The sequence below is a fragment of the Rana temporaria genome, chromosome 9 (assembly GCF_905171775.1).
Source record: "Rana temporaria chromosome 9, aRanTem1.1, whole genome shotgun sequence".
NCBI classification, from domain to species: Eukaryota; Metazoa; Chordata; class Amphibia; order Anura; family Ranidae; genus Rana; species Rana temporaria.
Genome location: NC_053497.1, coordinates 29,981,626 through 30,000,265, shown reverse-complemented (window position 1 = coordinate 30,000,265; position 18,640 = coordinate 29,981,626). Strand labels below are relative to the sequence as shown.

Sequence of the window (18,640 nt, the reverse complement as noted above, 5' to 3'; positions counted from 1 at the left end):
TAGCAAATAGGATCATGCTCTGCTGGGGTTTTTTCGCCTTCCTCTGGATCTACTGTGGGTATAGAATTGGGTATATGGGATTGTATGATATTTTTTATTTTATTCGATTTTTTATAGTTGAACTGGATGGGTCAACCTGACTAACTATGTAACTATGAAATCGTAGAGCTATTGCCAAATAAACAAATGCAAACTGCTGGGTTTGATCTGGACATGCAGTGATTAGGGTGACCACGTGTCCCGGTTTGCCCGGGATCGTCCCGTAATTTACATTTTTGTCCCTTGTCCCGGGAGCCTTCAAACCGGGACAATAGAGGGTCCCGGAATCAACTGCCTGCCAGAACTCACTGCCGCTGCTGCCCACTTGTAATTTAATCATTCTAAATCACTGGTTGCTAGGGACGCCCCGCTTGGCATGTAGCAACCAGTGACGTGTCCCGCTCTCCCTGACGCTCCGCCTCCACCCCCACCTCCTCCTCCTCCAGTGGCCAGCCGCGGTTCTTGCAGCAGGGAGAGCAGCAGCATCGTTAGGGCAGACCTCCTCCCCCGCTCCGCTCCAGGCCTCGGTTGCTCAGCTGCTGCAGCTGCTGGACTCGATCCGCCGTCCGCCGTCCGTGACCGACCGACTCCCGCCCACTGCCTGCGTCATCTCTCCGTCACACTCGCACATCTGCCGGTCTGACCTCCTCCAGCAGGACCAGGGCCCAGACACTGCAGACAGGCTCCTCCCGGCTCCCGCCCGAGCGGCCCGATTCACTGCCTCCTCAAGTCCTGACAAAATAGAAGACCACCAACGCTGGCTGAAGACTACCCTGTGCCACCACTCCATCTCCATTATATGATATCAAAAGGTGAGCAAATAGGGGCAATTAACAGTGACACTGGCTGGCTGCATCTGATGGGGCACAGTAGCGACAATTTATGGGCACACTGGCATTTGATGGGGCACAGTAGCCGTAGCGACAATTCATGGGCACACTAGCATTTGAGGCACAATAGCGACAATTCATGGGCACACTGGCATTTGAGGCACAATAGCGACAATTCATGGGCACACTGGCAGCATCTGATGGGGCACAGTAGCGACAATTTATGGGCACACTGGCATTTGATGGGGCACAGTAGCGACAATTCATGGACACACTGGCATTTGAGGCACAATAGCGACAATTCATGGGCACACTGGCAGCATCTGATGGGGCACAGTAGCGACAATTTATGGGCACACTGGCATTTGATGGGGCACAGTAGCGACAATTCATGGGCACACTGGCATTTGAGGCACAATAGCGACAATTCATGGGCACTCTGGCTGCATCTGATGGGGCACAGTAGCGACAATTTATGGGCACACTGGCATTTGATGGGGCACAGTAGCGACAATTCATGGGCACACTGGCATTTGAGGCACAATAGCGACAATTCATGGGCACACTGGCAGCATTTGATGGGGAACAGTGTCTGCATTTGATGGGGAACAGTGTCTGCATTTGATGGGGAACAGTGTCTGCACTTCATGGGAACAGTGGCGGCATTTGATGGGAACAGTGGCGGCATTAGATGGGGCACAGTGGCTGCATTTGATGGCACAAGTGACTGCATTTGATGGCACAAGTGACTGCATTTGATGGCACGAGTGACTGCATTTGATGGCACGAGTGACTGCATTTGATGGCACAAGTGACTGCATTTGATGGCACAAGTGACTGCATTTGATGGCACGAGTGATTGCATATGATGGGGCACAGTGGTGGCATTAGATAGGGCACAGTGGTGGCATTTGATGGGGCACAAGTGATTGCATCTGATGGGAACATTGGCGGCATATGATGGGGCACAGTGGCGGCATTAGATGGGGCACAGTGGTGGCATTAGATGGGGCACAGTGGCGGCATTAGATGGGGCACAGTGGTGGCATTTGACGGGCACAAGTGACTGCATTTGATGGGGCACAAGTGATTGCATTTGATGGGGCACAAGTTGCTGCATTTGATGGGGTACAAGTGGCTGCATTTGATGAGGCACAAGTGGTGGCATTAGATGGGGCACAGTGGCAGCATTTGATGGGGCCTAGGGCCCTCTTTTGATCTTGCACACGGGCCCGCTGATTTCATGATACGCCCCTGCCCCCAAAATACGCAAAAAAATATGTAAAAAAACATACATTTTTTGGGGGGGGGTGTCCCTGAATGGCAGTTTGGAAATGTGGTCACCCTAGCAGTGATCAATGGTAATGAAATCTACATCATTTTTTTTTTGTCTATGAAAAGGTCAAACGCTTTCATATCTGGTGAATATCTGGTTACATGTGGACAGGATTTCCAGCGATAAGGAGCAACATGAGAGAAATCCTATAAATGAGAGTTTGATCTACTTGTCATTTATTGGAAATACATCACAAGAGAACGTTCCAGTTATTGCAAGCCTCTTGCACTTTGACCTTTCTTGTTTACCCATGCAGTTGCACAATACTCATACGCTAGGCTAGACTTGCTTCACTATCCATGATCCATATGCCGTGCAGCCTCTATCTGGACGAATGGACTTTGTGTCTGTGTTTTTGTTGTCTTGAGGTTACACCACCATAGTGAAGGTGACTGATTTCCCCTGGAGGTGCTGGATTTTCACAGCTCTCTGGGCACCAGGCTTTGGTCTCTGGTCACACCTACTGCTATTAACTCCACCTTGCTCTCCTCCCTATGCCATCCCCATTTTTAGACCCATTGATTTACAAAAGTTCTGAGGTACCGGTATAGTCATCAGAGATTTTCCATGGAAATATGGAAAGGGGCACAAGACCAAAAGACGGAGAAAGAGTCCAAGCTATTTTTAAGCGTTGGTAAATAATCTATATAGAAAAAGCCACCACATTTCAGGGCCAAACCACTCCCCCTTCATCAGGGCTCAAACACAGGATAACATTTGAATGAGCAACCACTGAGCACACATACCTGCATCCGTCCAACAAGTTTATTGAAAATTTGCCACCAGATTATGACAACAGACCAATGGGGTGACGTGTTTCACACATACGTTGTTCTTCTTTTAAACCCTTTTTTGGGTTCTGGGTTCTACTGGGTTCTACTGGTTATTGCTGACAGCACTTTGGTGTCACTAGATATTCTACCCAAGCAGCACTATAAAAAGTATGTTTAGATACCAGAGGGTGACCATCATAGGGTGGAGGGTTCTTGTAGTATAAGCTCACCTTTTGGAGCATATTACACATTACACTCATATTTAGGGTGTAATGTGTAACATGCTCCAGGTCTGCCCCCCTGCATCCCTCTAATCCCCCTCCTTGTGACAGCGGGTAAAACAGCACTGCTGTGTGGGTCTCTTCCCACACAGCCACGTCATTCTTCCACAGAGTTCTGTGAATCAATTGAACTACAACTCCCATCTTCCCCCGTGGTAGATGACTTGTAGTTATCAGAATTACAAGGGCGTTGATGAGCGCTCTTGTAGTTCATTGATACTTCCTCCAGCTTTATAACTGTCTGCCCTTGTGGAGGTACAGGCAGGCAAGCTGGAGGCAGTGTTTGCAATCTACTGATCGTGGGGGAAATGCACTGCAGGCTACTAAGAAAAAAAAAATGCACATGTCTTCCCTGCAAAAATATATACATTTATTTATTTTTTCTTAAAGGTGAACTTAACTCAGAAAAATTGGCTGTGCATATTTTCTTTATCTAATACAAATGTTTACTGGCCTGACACTGTGGCCCAGATTCTCAAAGGACTTACGACGGCGTAGCGCCATGTCCGCCGTCGTAAGTCCGAATAAGAGCAGTCGTATCTATGCGGCTGATTCTTAGAATCAGTTACGCATAAATTCGGCTAAGATACGAGCGGCGTAAGTCTCTTACACCGTCGTATCTTAGTTGCATATTTACCCTGGCCGCTAGGTGGCGCTTCCGTAGATTTCCGCGTTGAATATGCTAATGAGCTAGATACGCCGATTCACGAACGTACGTGCGCCCGGCGTAGCAAGATACGTCATTTACGTAAGACATACGCCGGTGTAAAGTTACCCCTCATAAAGCAGGGGTAAGTCATGTTAGGTATGGACGTCGGAAACGTCTGAACAGCGTCGTGTTTTACGCCGTCTGCGTAAGTCGTCCGTGAATGAGGCTGGACGTAAGTTACGTTCACGTCGACTAGGCATTGAGCGGGCGTAATTTAATTTGAAAATTAGACGTGATACTGAGCATGCGCGCGCATGCGCCGTTCGTTAAAAACGTCAATCACGTCGGGTCACGATACATTAACATAAAACACGCCCACGCTAGCCTACTTTGAATTACGCTGGCTTACGCCGGCACAGTTACACTACGCCGCCGTAACTTTGGCCGCAAGTTCTTTGAGAATACGGGACCTGCCTCACTAAGTTACGGCGGTGTAGTGTATCTGAGATGCGCTACGCCCGCCTATAGAAAGGCGCTTTTTTGAGAATCTGGTCCATAGTCTACAAGTGCATGCTGGGAAATCTGGCCCTGAGCGTCATGGCACATGGAGCACCTCACCTCTATAGTCTGTTTTTTAATATGGTTGTCCCTCGCCTGCAGAGTTAAACTGTAACGTTGTGAGCAGTCCTCAAAGGTCTTCTGATTACGCAGGTACATCACTACAGAAACATCATTTGGTGCTCTGTCCTCCTTTTTCCACTCCATCTGCACCCACACATCTTCCTTGACACCCACATGTAGGAGGCGAGGTGCAGCGACCAGAAACCTGAGAACAGAAGAATAGCAATTATTATATGGCACTATAGTCCTTTCAGCTCAATCTGTCATGCCACGATAAACCAGTAACCATTAGGCCCATGTCACACTAGGGATCCTGATTGTCATTATTATTATTTTTATACAGGATTTATATAGCGCCAAAAGTTTTTCAGAAATCATCTAAAGATGGATAGATTAGGAGATCGTTGGACAGATTGGGGTAGGGGAGTTCCAAAGGATAGGAGAAGCTCAGGAGAAGTCCTGGAGGTGAGCATGGGAGGAGGTGACAAGGGAGCTAGAGAGGAGGAGGTTTTGGGAGGAATGAAGAGAACGATTTGGTTGGTATTTTGAGACTAGATTAGTGACGTAGCTGGGGGACGAGTTGTGGAAAGCTTTGTAAGTTGTTTGAATTCTATTTGTTGGGTGAGCGGAAGCCAGTGGAGACACTTGCAGAGATGGATAGCAGACACTGAACGGTTGGTAAGGTGGATGGAGCCTGGCAGAAGCATTCATGAAGGATTGAAGGTGGGATAGTGTATGTAAAGGTAATCCAATGAGGAGGGAGTTACAGTAGTCGAGGCGAGAGATGACCAGGGAGTGAATTAGAAGCTTTGTGGTGTCATTCAGGGCCGTCTTTAACCACTTAAGGACCGCCTCGTGCACATTTACGTCGGCAGAATGGCACAGCTGGGCACATGCACGTACAGGTACGTCCTGTGCTAGTGCCCAGTCGTGGGTCGCGGGCCCGCGGTGCGTGCCCGCGACCCGGTCCGAAGATCCGGGACCGCAGGACCCGCGGACCTGATCGTCGCTGGAGTCCCGCGATCGGTCCCCGGAGCTGAAGAACGGGGAGAGCTGTGTGTAAACACAGCTTCCCCGTTCTTCACTGTGGCGGCGTCATCGATCTTGATACACAATCGATGACGTCACACCTACAGCAACACCCCCCTACAGTTAGAAACACAGATGAGGTAATACATAACCCCTTCAGCGCCCCCTTGTGGTTAACTCCCAAACTGCAATTGTCATTTTCACAGTAAACAAAGCATTTTAAATGCATTTTTTGCTGTGAAAATGACAATGGTCCCAAAAATGTGTCAAAATTGTCCGAAGCGTCCGCCATAATATATATTTTTGGGGGATATTTATTATAGCAAAAAGTAAAAAATAATGATTTTTTTTCAAAATTGTCGCTCTATTTTTGTTTATAGCGCAAAAAATAAAAACCGCAGAGGTGATCACATGCCACCAAAAGAAAGCTCTATTTGGGGCACGTGGGGGAGGAAATATTATGAGTTATTTTTGGATAGATTGAGTTTGAGGAAGTGGTGTGACATCCAGACTGATAGGTCTGTTAGTAAATCATTGATACGTGAGGAGCCTGAAGGGGTGAACTGGGGGGTAAAGAGACACTGTATTTTTGGGTGTCACCTGCGTAGAAATGATATTGAAAGCCATGAGAAGCTATCAGCTGACTCGGGGAGGTGGTGTAGATCGAGAATAGGAGAGGTCCAAGGTAGGGTTGCCACCTTGTCTTCAAGTCAAATCTGAACATTAGCGGCGCACAGTATTTTTTTTTTTTTTATAGTATAAATTATACATATATTTTGTTATTAAATAACATTTCTAATCATATGAAGTTTATAACAAGAGTCCCCTTTTACATCAGAGTCCACAGAGTTCCTCTTTTTCATCTGAACTCTGATGTAAGGGAGAACCATGGGGACTCTACCATAAGGGATGCTCTGAGAACCCTGAGAACTCTGATGTATGGAGAGGACTCGGATGTAAGGGGAAACACTATGGGCTAGATTCAGAGAGAGTTACGCCGGCGTATCAGTAGATAAGCCGTCGTAACTCTGAATCTACACTGTCGTAAATTTAAGCGTATTCTGGAAACCAGATACGCTTAAAGTAGGCTAAGATACGAGCGGCGTAAGTCTCCTACGCCATTGTATCTTAGGGTGCATATTTATGCTCGCCGCTAGGTGGCGCTTCCGTTGATTTTGGCGTAGAATATGCAAATGAGCTAGATATGCCGATTCAAAAACGTTCGTAAGCCCGGCGCATTTTTTTACGTCGTTTACGTAAGGCTTTTTCCGGCGTAAGGTTACTCCTGCTATATGAGGAGTATCCAATGTTAAGTATGGACGTCGGGACAGCGTCGAATTTTGCGTAGTTTACATCATTTGCGTAAGTCATTTGCGAATAGGGCTTTGCGTAAATTACGTTCACGTCGAAAGCATTGACTATTTGCGACGTGATTAGGAGCATGCGCACTGGGATACGTTCACGGACGGCGCATGCGCCGTTCGTTAGAGATGTCATTTACGTGGGGTCATGTTTTATTTGCATAAAACACGCCCACCTCTTCAGAATTTTAATTTGGCGCGCTTACGCCGGCAGATTTACACTACGCCGCCGTAACTTAGGGCGCAGGTTCTTTGTGAATCCAGCCCCAGCCTCACTAAGTTACGGCGGCGTAGCGTATCTGAGATGCGCTACGCCCCCACAAACTTACGGCGGGCTATCTGAATCTAGCCCTGTGTTTTCTGGTGTAAAGGGGAACTCTGATGTGGAGTGCTCTGAGGACTCTGATTTGCCTTAGTGTACTCACTCAGAGGCAGGAGAATAAGGGAGTAGACTTTTAGTCACAGACAGGGATGGATGGTGAGCTCACTCACACCTTGGCAGTCAACACCTCTCATGCAGATGTATCTGAGGCTGCTGGACTTCAAATTTCCAGCCCCAACTTTCCTTTTCTGAGGCACAGCACCGGGGATTGGAGTGTGGGCAGATACAGAGGGGTAGAGGTGTTGGGGGGGGGGCAGAGTAGTTAGTGTTGGCTTTGGGCTGTGTGAAAGAGTGTAACAGACAATCTCAGCTCAGACAACTGCAGCCAGCAACCCTGCTGGGAAGCCATAGTCCAGTCTAAATAATGTGTCCGGATTTCAAGTAGTCTGAAACCCGGACGCATGATTCCAAACCCGAACTGTCCAGGTGAACCCTGAACAGGTGGCAACCCTTGTCCAAGGAGAGAACCTTGGGGGACCCCAACGGTAAGAGGAATAGGAGAGGAGGAAGTAGAATTGTAAGTGACACTAAAGGTGCAGAGAAATCGATACGATTCGAACTAACAGAGAGTCCTGAGTACCTGAGAATTCACCACTGACAAGATCACAAGAAAATACAGGGAAGACACATACCTGCTTTGTATGTTTCGCTCCCTTGCCATTATCCTCAGCAACCATTTCTGGCAGAAGTCACATTTTATAGAAATATCATAGATTATTATAATTTTTTTGCTGTTGTGTTCCCCGTAGGACAAAGTACTTTCTCCTATGTTGCAAGGTGCTGCCTAAGCATAGCTATGGGGTCGGATCGGGTGCCCGCCATCCCCCACAGTTGTCTGACATAGGCATGTGCATTTCGTTTCGTTCCGAATCAAAATTCGGACAAATTTTTCATTATTCGGACATTCAGATGCATACGAATTCCCAAATTGTAATATTAACTAATTAACCGAATCCGAACGAACGTTTTTGAATCGAAAACCCGCGGACGAAATTCGATCGGATTCGAAAACAAATTCTATTCGAATCGAATTCGAAAACAATTCGATTCGAAAACAAATTCGAATGAAAATTGAAAACAAATTTGAATCAAAATCTAAAAAATATAAATCGATTTCTAAAAAAGAATGCAATAAAATTGAATATAAAATAATAAAACAATAGAATGAAAATCAAAGAATAGTAAAGAACAGAATGGAATTTAATAGAATGTAATCAAATACAATAGAATATGACCTGGCTTCTTCTATCTATCTTCCATTTTCTGAAATTCGAAATTCATATAGAATGAACTCAAATTTGAATAGAAAAATATTAGAATAGAGTAGAATAATATATATATATATATATATATATATATATATATATATATATATATATTATTTTTTTTTTAATTATTCTACTCTTCTAATATTTTTCTATTCGAATTTGACTTCATTCTATATGAATATCGAATTTCAGAAAATGGAAGATAGATAGAAGAAGCCAGGTCATATTCTATTGTATTTGATTACATTCTATTAAATTCCATTCTGTTCTTTACTATTCTTTGATTTTCATTCTATTGTTTCATTATTTTATATTCTATTTTATTGTATTCTTTTTTAGAAATCGATTTATATTTTTTAGATTTTGGTTCAAATTTGCTTTCAATTTTCATTCGAATTTGTTTTCGAATAGAATTGTTTTCAAATTCGATTCGAATAGAATTTGTTTTCGAATCCGATTGAAATATTAACGAATCCGGTCGAAATATTTTCAAAACCGACCGGATTTTTTGAAATTCGGTCGAAAACGAACGAATTCCGAAAATGAATTTAACACATGTAACGAATCTAACTTAACGAAATTAATTAAATAACGAATTAAAACGAAACAAAACAAATTTTTCCCTTTTGCACATGCCTAGTCTGACAACATATCTAGGAAGGAGGCTGGCACGTCACAATGGCCACTTTTCTGGGCTCCAAGTGCTTTCCTGAGACAAGCACCGGCAGGAGGAATGCAGATGAAGATGGGACGTGTCAGCCTACTGCCCCTCTGCATTCCTCTTGCCACTGCTTGTCTTGGGAAAGTGCTCCAACTCAAGAAAAGTGGCCATTATGAAGCGGCCATCTTGTTTTTAGCTATAAATCAGAAGATGAGGACTGCACTCCTTCCAGTGTCCGAACTGGCAACAGATGGGTGCTCGTAGTCAATGAAGCAGATGGCGCAGCACAAACCCCAGTGCAACAATGAAACATCATGAGTACTCCATTGCAAACATATTCACTCTTTTATTAGTCCAATGTCACACCATCAATTAAGCCGACATTTCGGGGCCATACACAGACCCTTGTCTAATGCCTCGTACACACGATCCGACGGGAAAACTGCTTTTGATCGGGAAAACCGGGCGTGTGTATGCTCCATAGCAGTTTTCCCGATAGCAAAACTGTGAGCAAATAAATTAGAACTTGTTCTCTTTTTTTCCGCCGCGATTCTCAGCATTTTTTTGCTCGGCAGTTTTCCTATGGGAAACACGAATTGGAGCTTACACACGGCTGGTTTTCCCAACCAAAGCTGTCATGGCAGTTTTCCTGTCGGGAAAACCGGCCACGTGTACACGGGGAAAAGCAACCAAGCAGATTCTCGGTTTTCCCGGCTGACTTTTGACCGACGGGAAAACCGATTGTGTGTACGAGGCATAAGTGCCTGCATTTCAAAGACCAGCCTGTGCATAAGCACTACAGTACTAGAAGCCAAGAAAAAAGGGAATCCTCTGCATCCCTTCCCCCTTCCTCCTAATGAGGACCTAATGCCGCGTACACACGACCGTTATTCATGTCATATAAAAAAACTAAGTTTTTCTCGACATGATTCCTCCCAAGCCTGCCTTGCATACACAAGTTCGTGAAAAAAAATGCTCAAGCAAAGCGCGGTGACGTACAACACGTATGACAACACGTACATTGGCACTATAAAGTTCCATTCGAATGGCGCCACCCTTTGGGCTGTTTTTGCTGATTTCGTGTTACCGCGTGTTAGTAAAAGTTTGGTGAGAGACGATTTGCGCTTTCCAGTCTTTGTGCTTTTCAGTCTGTTACAGCGTGATGAATGTGCTATCTCCATTACAAACGCTAGTTTTACCAGAACGAGCACTCCCGTCTCATAACTTGCTTCTGAGCATGCGCGGGTTTTTTTCCCCTCGTTAAAGCGTACACACGACCGTTTTTCACGACGTGAAAAAGAACGACGTGAAAAACTACTAGAAAAATAGAGCAGGTTCTAAGGGCCAGATTCACAGAAAAAGTACGCCGGAGTATCTGCTGATACTCCAGCGTACTTTCAAATTTGCCGCATCGTATCTTTATTTGTAATTCACAAACAAAGATACGACGGCTTTTGGCTAAGATCCGACAGGCGTACGGCTTCGTACGCCTTCGGATCTTAGGTGTAATTCTCCGGCGGCCGCTGGGTGGAGTTTGCATCGTTTTCCAGCTTCGGGTATGCAAATTAGCTGATTACGCCGATCCACGAAGGTACGCGCATTCGTCGCATTCTCTTTCGTCGTTTTTTCCCGTCGCAAACATAAGCCTGCTTTTTCATGGCTTACATTTAGAACAGCCATGTTAAAGTATGGTCGTCGTTCCCGCGTCGAATTTCAATTTTTTTTTGGTTTTGCGTAAGACGTCCGGGAATACGAAATCACGTTACGCATGTCGCCGTTCAAAAAACACGTCGGGGCGCCATAATTTTGCGCAAAGCACGGCGGGAAAATTCCTAACGGAGCATGCGCAGAACGTTCGGCGCGGGAACGCGCCTAATTTAAATGGTACACGCCCCATTTGAATTAGGCGGGCTTGCGCCAGACGGCTTTACGCTACACCGCCGTAAGTTTACACGCAAGTGCTTGGTGAATCAGGCACTTGCGCTGAAAACTTGCGGCGGTGTAACGTAAAGACGATACGTTACGCCGCCGCAGATCTCTATGAATCTGGCCCAAAATTTTTAACGGACATTTTTCGTGTTGAGAAAAATGCTCTGGAGCCCACACACGACCGTTTTTCACGACCAATTTAAAATAATGGCAATTTTATCACCATGAAAAACGGTCGTGTGTACGCGGCATTAGAATATCCATTGGCTTCTATTCCTAGGCACAGGCTGAAAAAAGCAATAGGCTTCCAAGAGCAGCTAAAATACATCGAGCAAGTCCGTGTGCTGGCAGTCTCGTCGCTGATTGGCTATGCCGACATTGCTAACCAGCAAAGGAACCAGCGTGCCCACCCCAAAGGATCGACTTGCCCCAGTGGGGACAATTGCAGAGGCTCTTTAACTTCTCTTTAAAAGGGAAACACGTTTTAAATAATAATAAAAAAAAAACATTTGTACAGAACAGCGACATATGATACTTACTTTGGGGTTTGCGCCACGGTCACACTAACCATGGCCGCCCATAGCAGGCAGATCAGGAGAGGAGACGGTCCCATGGTGCAGCGGTGGACTGAGCTGGGAAGAGAAGAGGGCATTTATTTAAGCAGAGGGGGCTGGGCACAGATGTGGGATGAGCAGACAGAGGTCAGGAGGTAAACACTGAGCACTGGTCAGAAAGTGAAAGTTCTTAAACTAATGTAAATACGCTTTGTCGGCACATCATTCCCGATATATGCTTCTTTAACCACTTCAGCCCTGGAAGATTTGGCTGCTCAATGACCAGGCCTTTTTTTGCGATACGGCACTGCGTCGCTTTAACTGACAATTGTGCGGTCGTGCAACGCTGTACCCCCAAAAAATGTACTCCCTTTTTCCACAAATAGAGCTTTCTTTTGGCGGTATTTGATCACCTCTGCGGGTTTTTTTTTGCGCTATAAACAAAAAAAGAGCGCCAATTTAAAAAAGAAAACACCATTTTTTACGCCGCCGCAAAGATACGCCATTCTACGAGAATCTGGCCCTGTCAGACCAAATTCCGACCGTCCAAAATGCGGTGACGTAAAACACTACGACGAGCCGAGAAAAATTAAGTTCAATGCTTCCGAGCATGCGTCGACTTGATTTTGAGCATGCGTGTTTTTTTCTCCTTCGGAGTTCCACACGGACGATCGGAATTTCTGATTGGATTTTTTCCATTTGAAAAAAATAAAACATGTTCTATTTCTAAACTCCAATGGAAAAAAGTTTGATGGGGCCCACACACGATCGGAATATCCGATGAAAAAATTCCGTCTGACTCTTTTGATCGGAAATTCCGATCGTGTGTACAAGGCATTATGCAACCATATTATTTTATTTTTTTATTTTTGCTTCCTTCCACCTAAAAGATTTGTTTGTTTTTCATCTGAGTTGTACATTTTAAAGGTCACATTAAAGGTGGAAAAAGTTCTGAAATTATTTATATTTGTCTCATTTTTTTACATCACAGAAACATAACATTTTAACAGGGGTGTGTAGACTTTTTATATCCACTGTAGTAGAAATTGAGCTATTGGGGTCTGTACACACTTATACACATGATGGGCCAGATTCATCAAGAGATACGACGGCGGATCTCCTGATCCGCCGTCGTATCTGTGAGACCCGACGGTCGGATCTGTGAGATCCCACGGTCGGAGCTATGCGACTGATTCATAAGAATCAGTTCCGCATAGATCTCCCTTAGATCCGACTGGTGAAAGTGACTTACACCAGTCGAATCTTAGGCTGTAATCTCCCGCCGGCCGCTAGGTGTCGTCGCTTTTTTTTAAACGTCGCATATGCAAATGAGGAGAACCGCCGATTCACGTCCGTACGCCCGCCCGTCGCTCTTTTTCAACGTCGTTTGCGTTCTGCTTTTTCCGGCGGAGAGCTACCCCTGCTAATATGAGGGGTAGCTAATGTTAAGTATGGCCGACGTTCCCGCGCCAAGTTTTAAATTTGTTACGTTGTTTACGTAAGTACGTCGGGAATACGGATGGCCGTAAGTAACCTAGCCGCCGAAAACAATGACGTCCTAGCGACGTCATTTGGAGCATGCACACTGGGTTTTTTCGCCGGCGGCGCATGCGCAGTTAAATCGGCGCGGAAACGCGGCTAATTAAATTGTACACACCCCCTAGCCGCGGAATTTGCATTCCGCCGGGGGGAGTTAGGATCTGACGGTGCAATTTGCGAGGTAAGTGCTTTATGAATCATGCACTAGCCTCGCTAAATTGCACCGGCGGATCGTAAAACAGGTAGATCTGGCGGATCTAAAGATCCGCTGAGCTACATGAATCTGGCCCGATATCTGTAGGGGTCGAAATTGCGAAAGTTTCTGAAAGCCACAGGAAAGTACAGCATTTGTGGTTGAGCCTTAAATTGGTCAGAGTCCGATTTGTGGCAGCCCTGCCCCATCGCTAAAAGGTCCCACGCTATCCCGGTTAAACCTCACCCCTTATCAGTTGAATCCAGCCAAATTTTTCTTTCGGTTATTGCAGTATGGAGGATGCTTTTTCAGTCTTTCAAAGTGAAAAAAGACAATGGCCCAGATTCACAGAGAGCAGGGCGCACATTATGCCACCGTAGGGCAAACAATGTACGCTACGCCAATGCAGCGCAGAGAGGCAAGCACTGCCTTCAGCAAGCCAGTGCTCCCAACGGTACGCCAGCGTGGCGTGGGTTTCGAAGGCGCACATCGGCGTAGGTGGAAGTGGGCGAGAACCCATGCACATGAGGCGTGACCACATGCAAATGATGGGCCGAGCGCCAGATAGGTACGTATTACGAACTGCGCATGCTCCGTGACGACACAGCACCCCCATGCGCCTGCTCACAACCACGCCGGCACAACTGCCTAAGCTACGCCGGATCACTACGTACGCCGTGAACATAACGTACGCCCAGCCAGACACACGTCCAACGCAAAATACGTCGGCTTGTGTTCCCTGTGCATGTCTGTTGCCGGGTTGCCCCTCCTTTATGGGGCATAACTTTACGCCGGACGTACAACTTACGCGCATCTCGCGTAGAATGCGCCGGACGCACGCACGTTCGTGAATTGCCGTATTTCCCTCATTTCCATATTTGAATGGCTAATCAATGGGAGCGCCACCATGTGTCCAGCCTAAATGTGCGCCCACCCTACGCCGGCGTAGGCAAGTTACGTTGGCGGGGTGAAGCCTGTTTTTAGGCGCATATTAGTTTGTGGGTCTGGCGCACAGATACGACGGCGCACATTTGCACTTACGTCGGCGTAACTTGTTATACGTCGGCGTAAGTGCTTTGTGAATCTGGGCCAATAACTTTTCTAAACCCTGTCTCTGGGAAGTACTTACACTCATTGGGAAGATTTACCCCCTTACAGATAGCTAAATAGATCAATTGCTCATTGCTCAAGGAACCCCTAGCAACCTCTGGAGGAACCCTAGGATTCCATGGAACCCTGGTTGAAAATCCATGGTTTAGAGTTACAGATGAGGTCTTGCGCTAGAAATATTGCTCTCACTCTAACGCTCGTGGTGATATCTCACATGTGTGGTTTGAACATTGTTTACATATGTGTTTGCTTCTGTGTGCAAGCACGAGGACACTTACGTACTTTTTTTTTTAATTGTTTCTTTTATTAACTTTTTTTATTTTTACACTTACCCTTTAAATTTTTGAGAACTTTTATTCTTATTACAAGGAAAGTAAACACCCCTTGTAATAGGAATAGACCTATAAGTCCTCAGGTCTCGCCTCTAGGCTGGAAACCCTAAGATCAAAAAAATAAAAACGATCTTGGCTTCCCAGACAAAAAAACGGCAGTGTTTACATCTGCCGGGGCTGGAAGTGACATCATAACGTCACGCCCAGTCTCCGAACAGAGATGACCGGGGATCATCTGGTCCTCGGTCAGTTCTATGGTAAAAAGCCACCGCCGGTCGATTCATTCTCTGGCTCACCGATCGCACGGACGAGACGGTAGATACCGGGGAGGGTGGTGGGAGGGGACGCTGAACAGCCGCTATGATTGTTTTTATTGTGCAGAGAATCGCCTTCAGAAAAAAAAGATATTTGAATGATGGGTGCAGCTGCACTGAAAGCCCAGGACGTCATATGATAGCCTTTGTTATGGAAGTGGTTAAATGGGCTCAGCCTGAGCCAAGATGGCTGCTAGAGTCACAGGGGTCGGCAGCATCCAATCAGATACCTTCCCCAGTGACACAGGGTACCATAGAGGAACTATGGCCCGGATTCAGATAGAGATACGCCGTCGTATCTCTGAGTTCCGACGGTCGGATCTATGTGGCTGATTCATAGAATCAGGTTCCGCATAGATCTCCCTAAGTGACTTACACCGTCGGATCTTAGGCTGCAATCTCCCGCTGGCCGCTAGGTGGCGTTTCGTTTTTTGTACGCGACGAATATGCAAATGAGGAGTTCCGCCGATTCAGAAACGAACGCCCGCCAGTTGCTTTTTTTTTACGTCGCTTGCGTTCGGCTTTTTCCGGCGTATAGTTACCCCTTCTATGTGAGGGGTATCCTATGTTAAGTATGGCCGTCGTTCCCGCGCCGAGTTTTGAATTTTTACGTCGTTTGCGTAAGTCGGTCGCGAATACGGATGGACGTAATTTACGCTCACGACGAAACCAATGACGTTCTAGCGACGTCGTTTTGAGCAATGCACGCTGGGAAATTCAGCCGGCGGCGCATGCGCAGTTCGATCGGCGCGGGGATTCAGCAAGCCAGTGCTCCCAACGGTACGCCAGCATGGCGTGGGTTTCGAAGGCGCACATCGGCGTAGGTGGAAGTGGGCGAGAACCCATGCAAATGAGGCGTGACCCCATGCAAATGATGGGCCGAGCGCCAGATAGGTACGTATTACGAACTGCGCATGCTCCATGACGACACAGCACCCCCATGCGCCTGCTCACAACCACGCCGGCACAACTGCCTAAGCTACGCCGGATCACTACGTACGCCGTGAACATAACGTAAGCCCAACCAGACACACGTCCAATGCAAAATACGTCGGCTTGTGTTCCCTGGTGCAGACCTGTGCATGTCTGTTGCCAGGTTGCACCTCCTTTATGGGGCATAACTTTACGCCGGACGTACAACTTACGCGCATCTCGCGTAGCATGCGCCGGACGCACGCACATTCGTGAATCGCTGTATTTCCCTCATTTGCATATTTGAATGGCTAATCAATGGGAGCGCCACCTAAATGTGCGCCCACCCTACGCCAGCGTAGACAAGTTACGTTGGCGGGGTGAAGCCTGTTTTTAGGCGCATATTAGTTTGTGGGTCTGGCGCACAGATACGACGGCGCACATTTGCACTTACGTCGGCGTAACTTGTTATACGTCGGCGTAAGTGCTTTGTGAATCTGGGCCAATAACTTTTCTAAACCCTGTCTCTGGGAAGTACTTACACTTATTGGGAAGATTTACCCCCTTACAGATAGCTAAATAGATCAATTGCTCATTGCTCAAGGAACCCCTAGCAACCTCTGGAGGAACCCTAGGATTCCATGGAACCCTGGTTGAAAATCCATGGTTTAGAGTTACAGATGAGGTCTTGCGCTAGAAATATTGCTCTCACTCTAACGCTCATGGTGATATCTCACATGTGTGGTTTGAACATTGTTTACATATGTGTATGTGTTTGCTTCTGTGTGCAAGCACGAGGACACTTACGTACTTTTTTTTTTAATTGTTTCTTTTATTAACTTTTTTTATTTTTACATTTACCCTTTACATTTTTGAGAACTTTTTTCTTATTACAAGGAAAGTAAACACCCCTTGTAATAGGAATAGACCTATAAGTCCTCAGGTCTCGCCTCTAGGCTGGAAACCCTAAGATCAAAAAAATAAAAACGATCTTGGCTTCCCAGACAAAAAAACGGCAGTGTTTACATCTGCCGGGGCTGGAAGTGACATCATAACGTCACGCCCAGTCTCCGAACAGAGATGACCGGGGATCATCTGGTCCTCGGTCAGTTCTATGGTAAAAAGCCACCGCCGGTCGATTCATTCTCTGGCTCACCGATCGCACGGACGAGACGGTAGATACCGGGGAGGGTTGTGGGAGGGGACACTGAACAGCCGCTATGATTGTTTTTACTGTGCAGAGAATCGCCTTCAGAAAAAAAAATTGAATGATGGGTGCAGCTGCACTGAAAGCCCAGGACGTCATATGATGGCCTGTGTTATGGAAGTGGTTAAATCGGCTCAGCCTGAGCCAAGATGGCTGCTAGAGTCACAGGGGTCGGCAGCATCCAATCAGATACCTTCCCCAGTGACACAGGGTACCATAGAGGAACTATGGCCCGGATTTAGATAGAGATACGCCATCGTATCTCTGATTTCCGACGGTCGGATCTATGCGCCTGATTCATAGAATCAGGTTCCGCACAGATCTCCCTTAGATCCGACAGGTGTAAGTGACTTACACCGTCGGATCTTAGGCTGCAATCTCCCGCTGGCCGCTAGGTGGCGTTTCGTTTTTTGTACGCGACGAATATGCAAATGAGGAGTTCCGCCGATTCAGAAACGAACGCCCGCCCGTTGCTTTTTTTTTACATCGCTTGCGTTCGGCTTTTTCCGGCTGATAGTTACCCCTGCTATATGCGGTGTATCCTATGTTAAGTATGGCGGTCGTTCCCGCGCCGAGTTTTGAATTTTTACGTCGTTTGCGTAAGTCGGTCGCGAATACGGATGGACGTAATTTACGTTCACGACGAAACCAATGACGTCCTAGCGACGTCATTTCGAGCAATGCACGCTGGGAAATTTAGCCAGCGGCGCATGTGCAGTTCGATCGGCGCGGGGACGCGCCTGATTTAAATAGTACACTCCCCCTAGCCGCGGAATTTGAATTCCGCTGGGGGATTTACGATACGCCGCCGCAAGTTTTGAGGTAAGTGCTTTCTGAATTAGGCACTTGCCTCTAAAACTTGCGCCGGCGGATCGTAAATCAGATAGATTACGCGGATCTAAAGATCCGCTAATCTATCTGAATCTACCCCTATGTTGCTATTGAGATCCTTTTCCCTGCAATGCCGCTGCGATTGAGCGCCACCTGCAGTGTAGAATGTAGACTTCACCTAGTTGCATGCAGTTCAGTACAGTTCTTATGGAGAGATGGGTGAGGCCTGGTGAAGAGGTGCTTCAGTACTGGATATACCCTGCTGGAGGAATCCCTTTACTGCGTGCTTACACAGGTCTGTGTTAATTATAATAATCAAACCTGTTAATATTTATTATTATTGACTCTTACGGGGCTCTGTAAGAGTCCGGACGGAGTGACGGAATGTCCAGACAGTTGGTTGACGTTTTCAATGTTTTTATTTGTGGTCCAACACGACCAACAGTCAACTCGATGTAGATAGAATAGGTTGGTGAAAAAAAAGGAATA

The 18,640-nt window shown here is 46.5% G+C and overlaps 1 protein-coding gene across 1 annotated transcript in view; it reads right to left on the bottom strand.

The window, feature by feature from the left end:
• The window catches only part of LOC120913235 (complement C4-B-like), a 198,284-nt gene extending 186,484 nt beyond the window's left edge, over positions 1-11,800 (bottom strand). The window contains exons 1-2 of the mRNA XM_040323048.1: positions 11,699-11,800; positions 4,527-4,734 (exon numbers count right to left, since the gene is read on the bottom strand). Of these exons, the coding sequence (XP_040178982.1) occupies positions 4,527-4,734; positions 11,699-11,772 (282 nt within the window). The 5' untranslated portion in view covers positions 11,773-11,800. The remainder of the gene's footprint in view (positions 1-4,526; positions 4,735-11,698) is intronic.
• Positions 11,801-18,640: the final 6,840 nt, after the last annotated feature.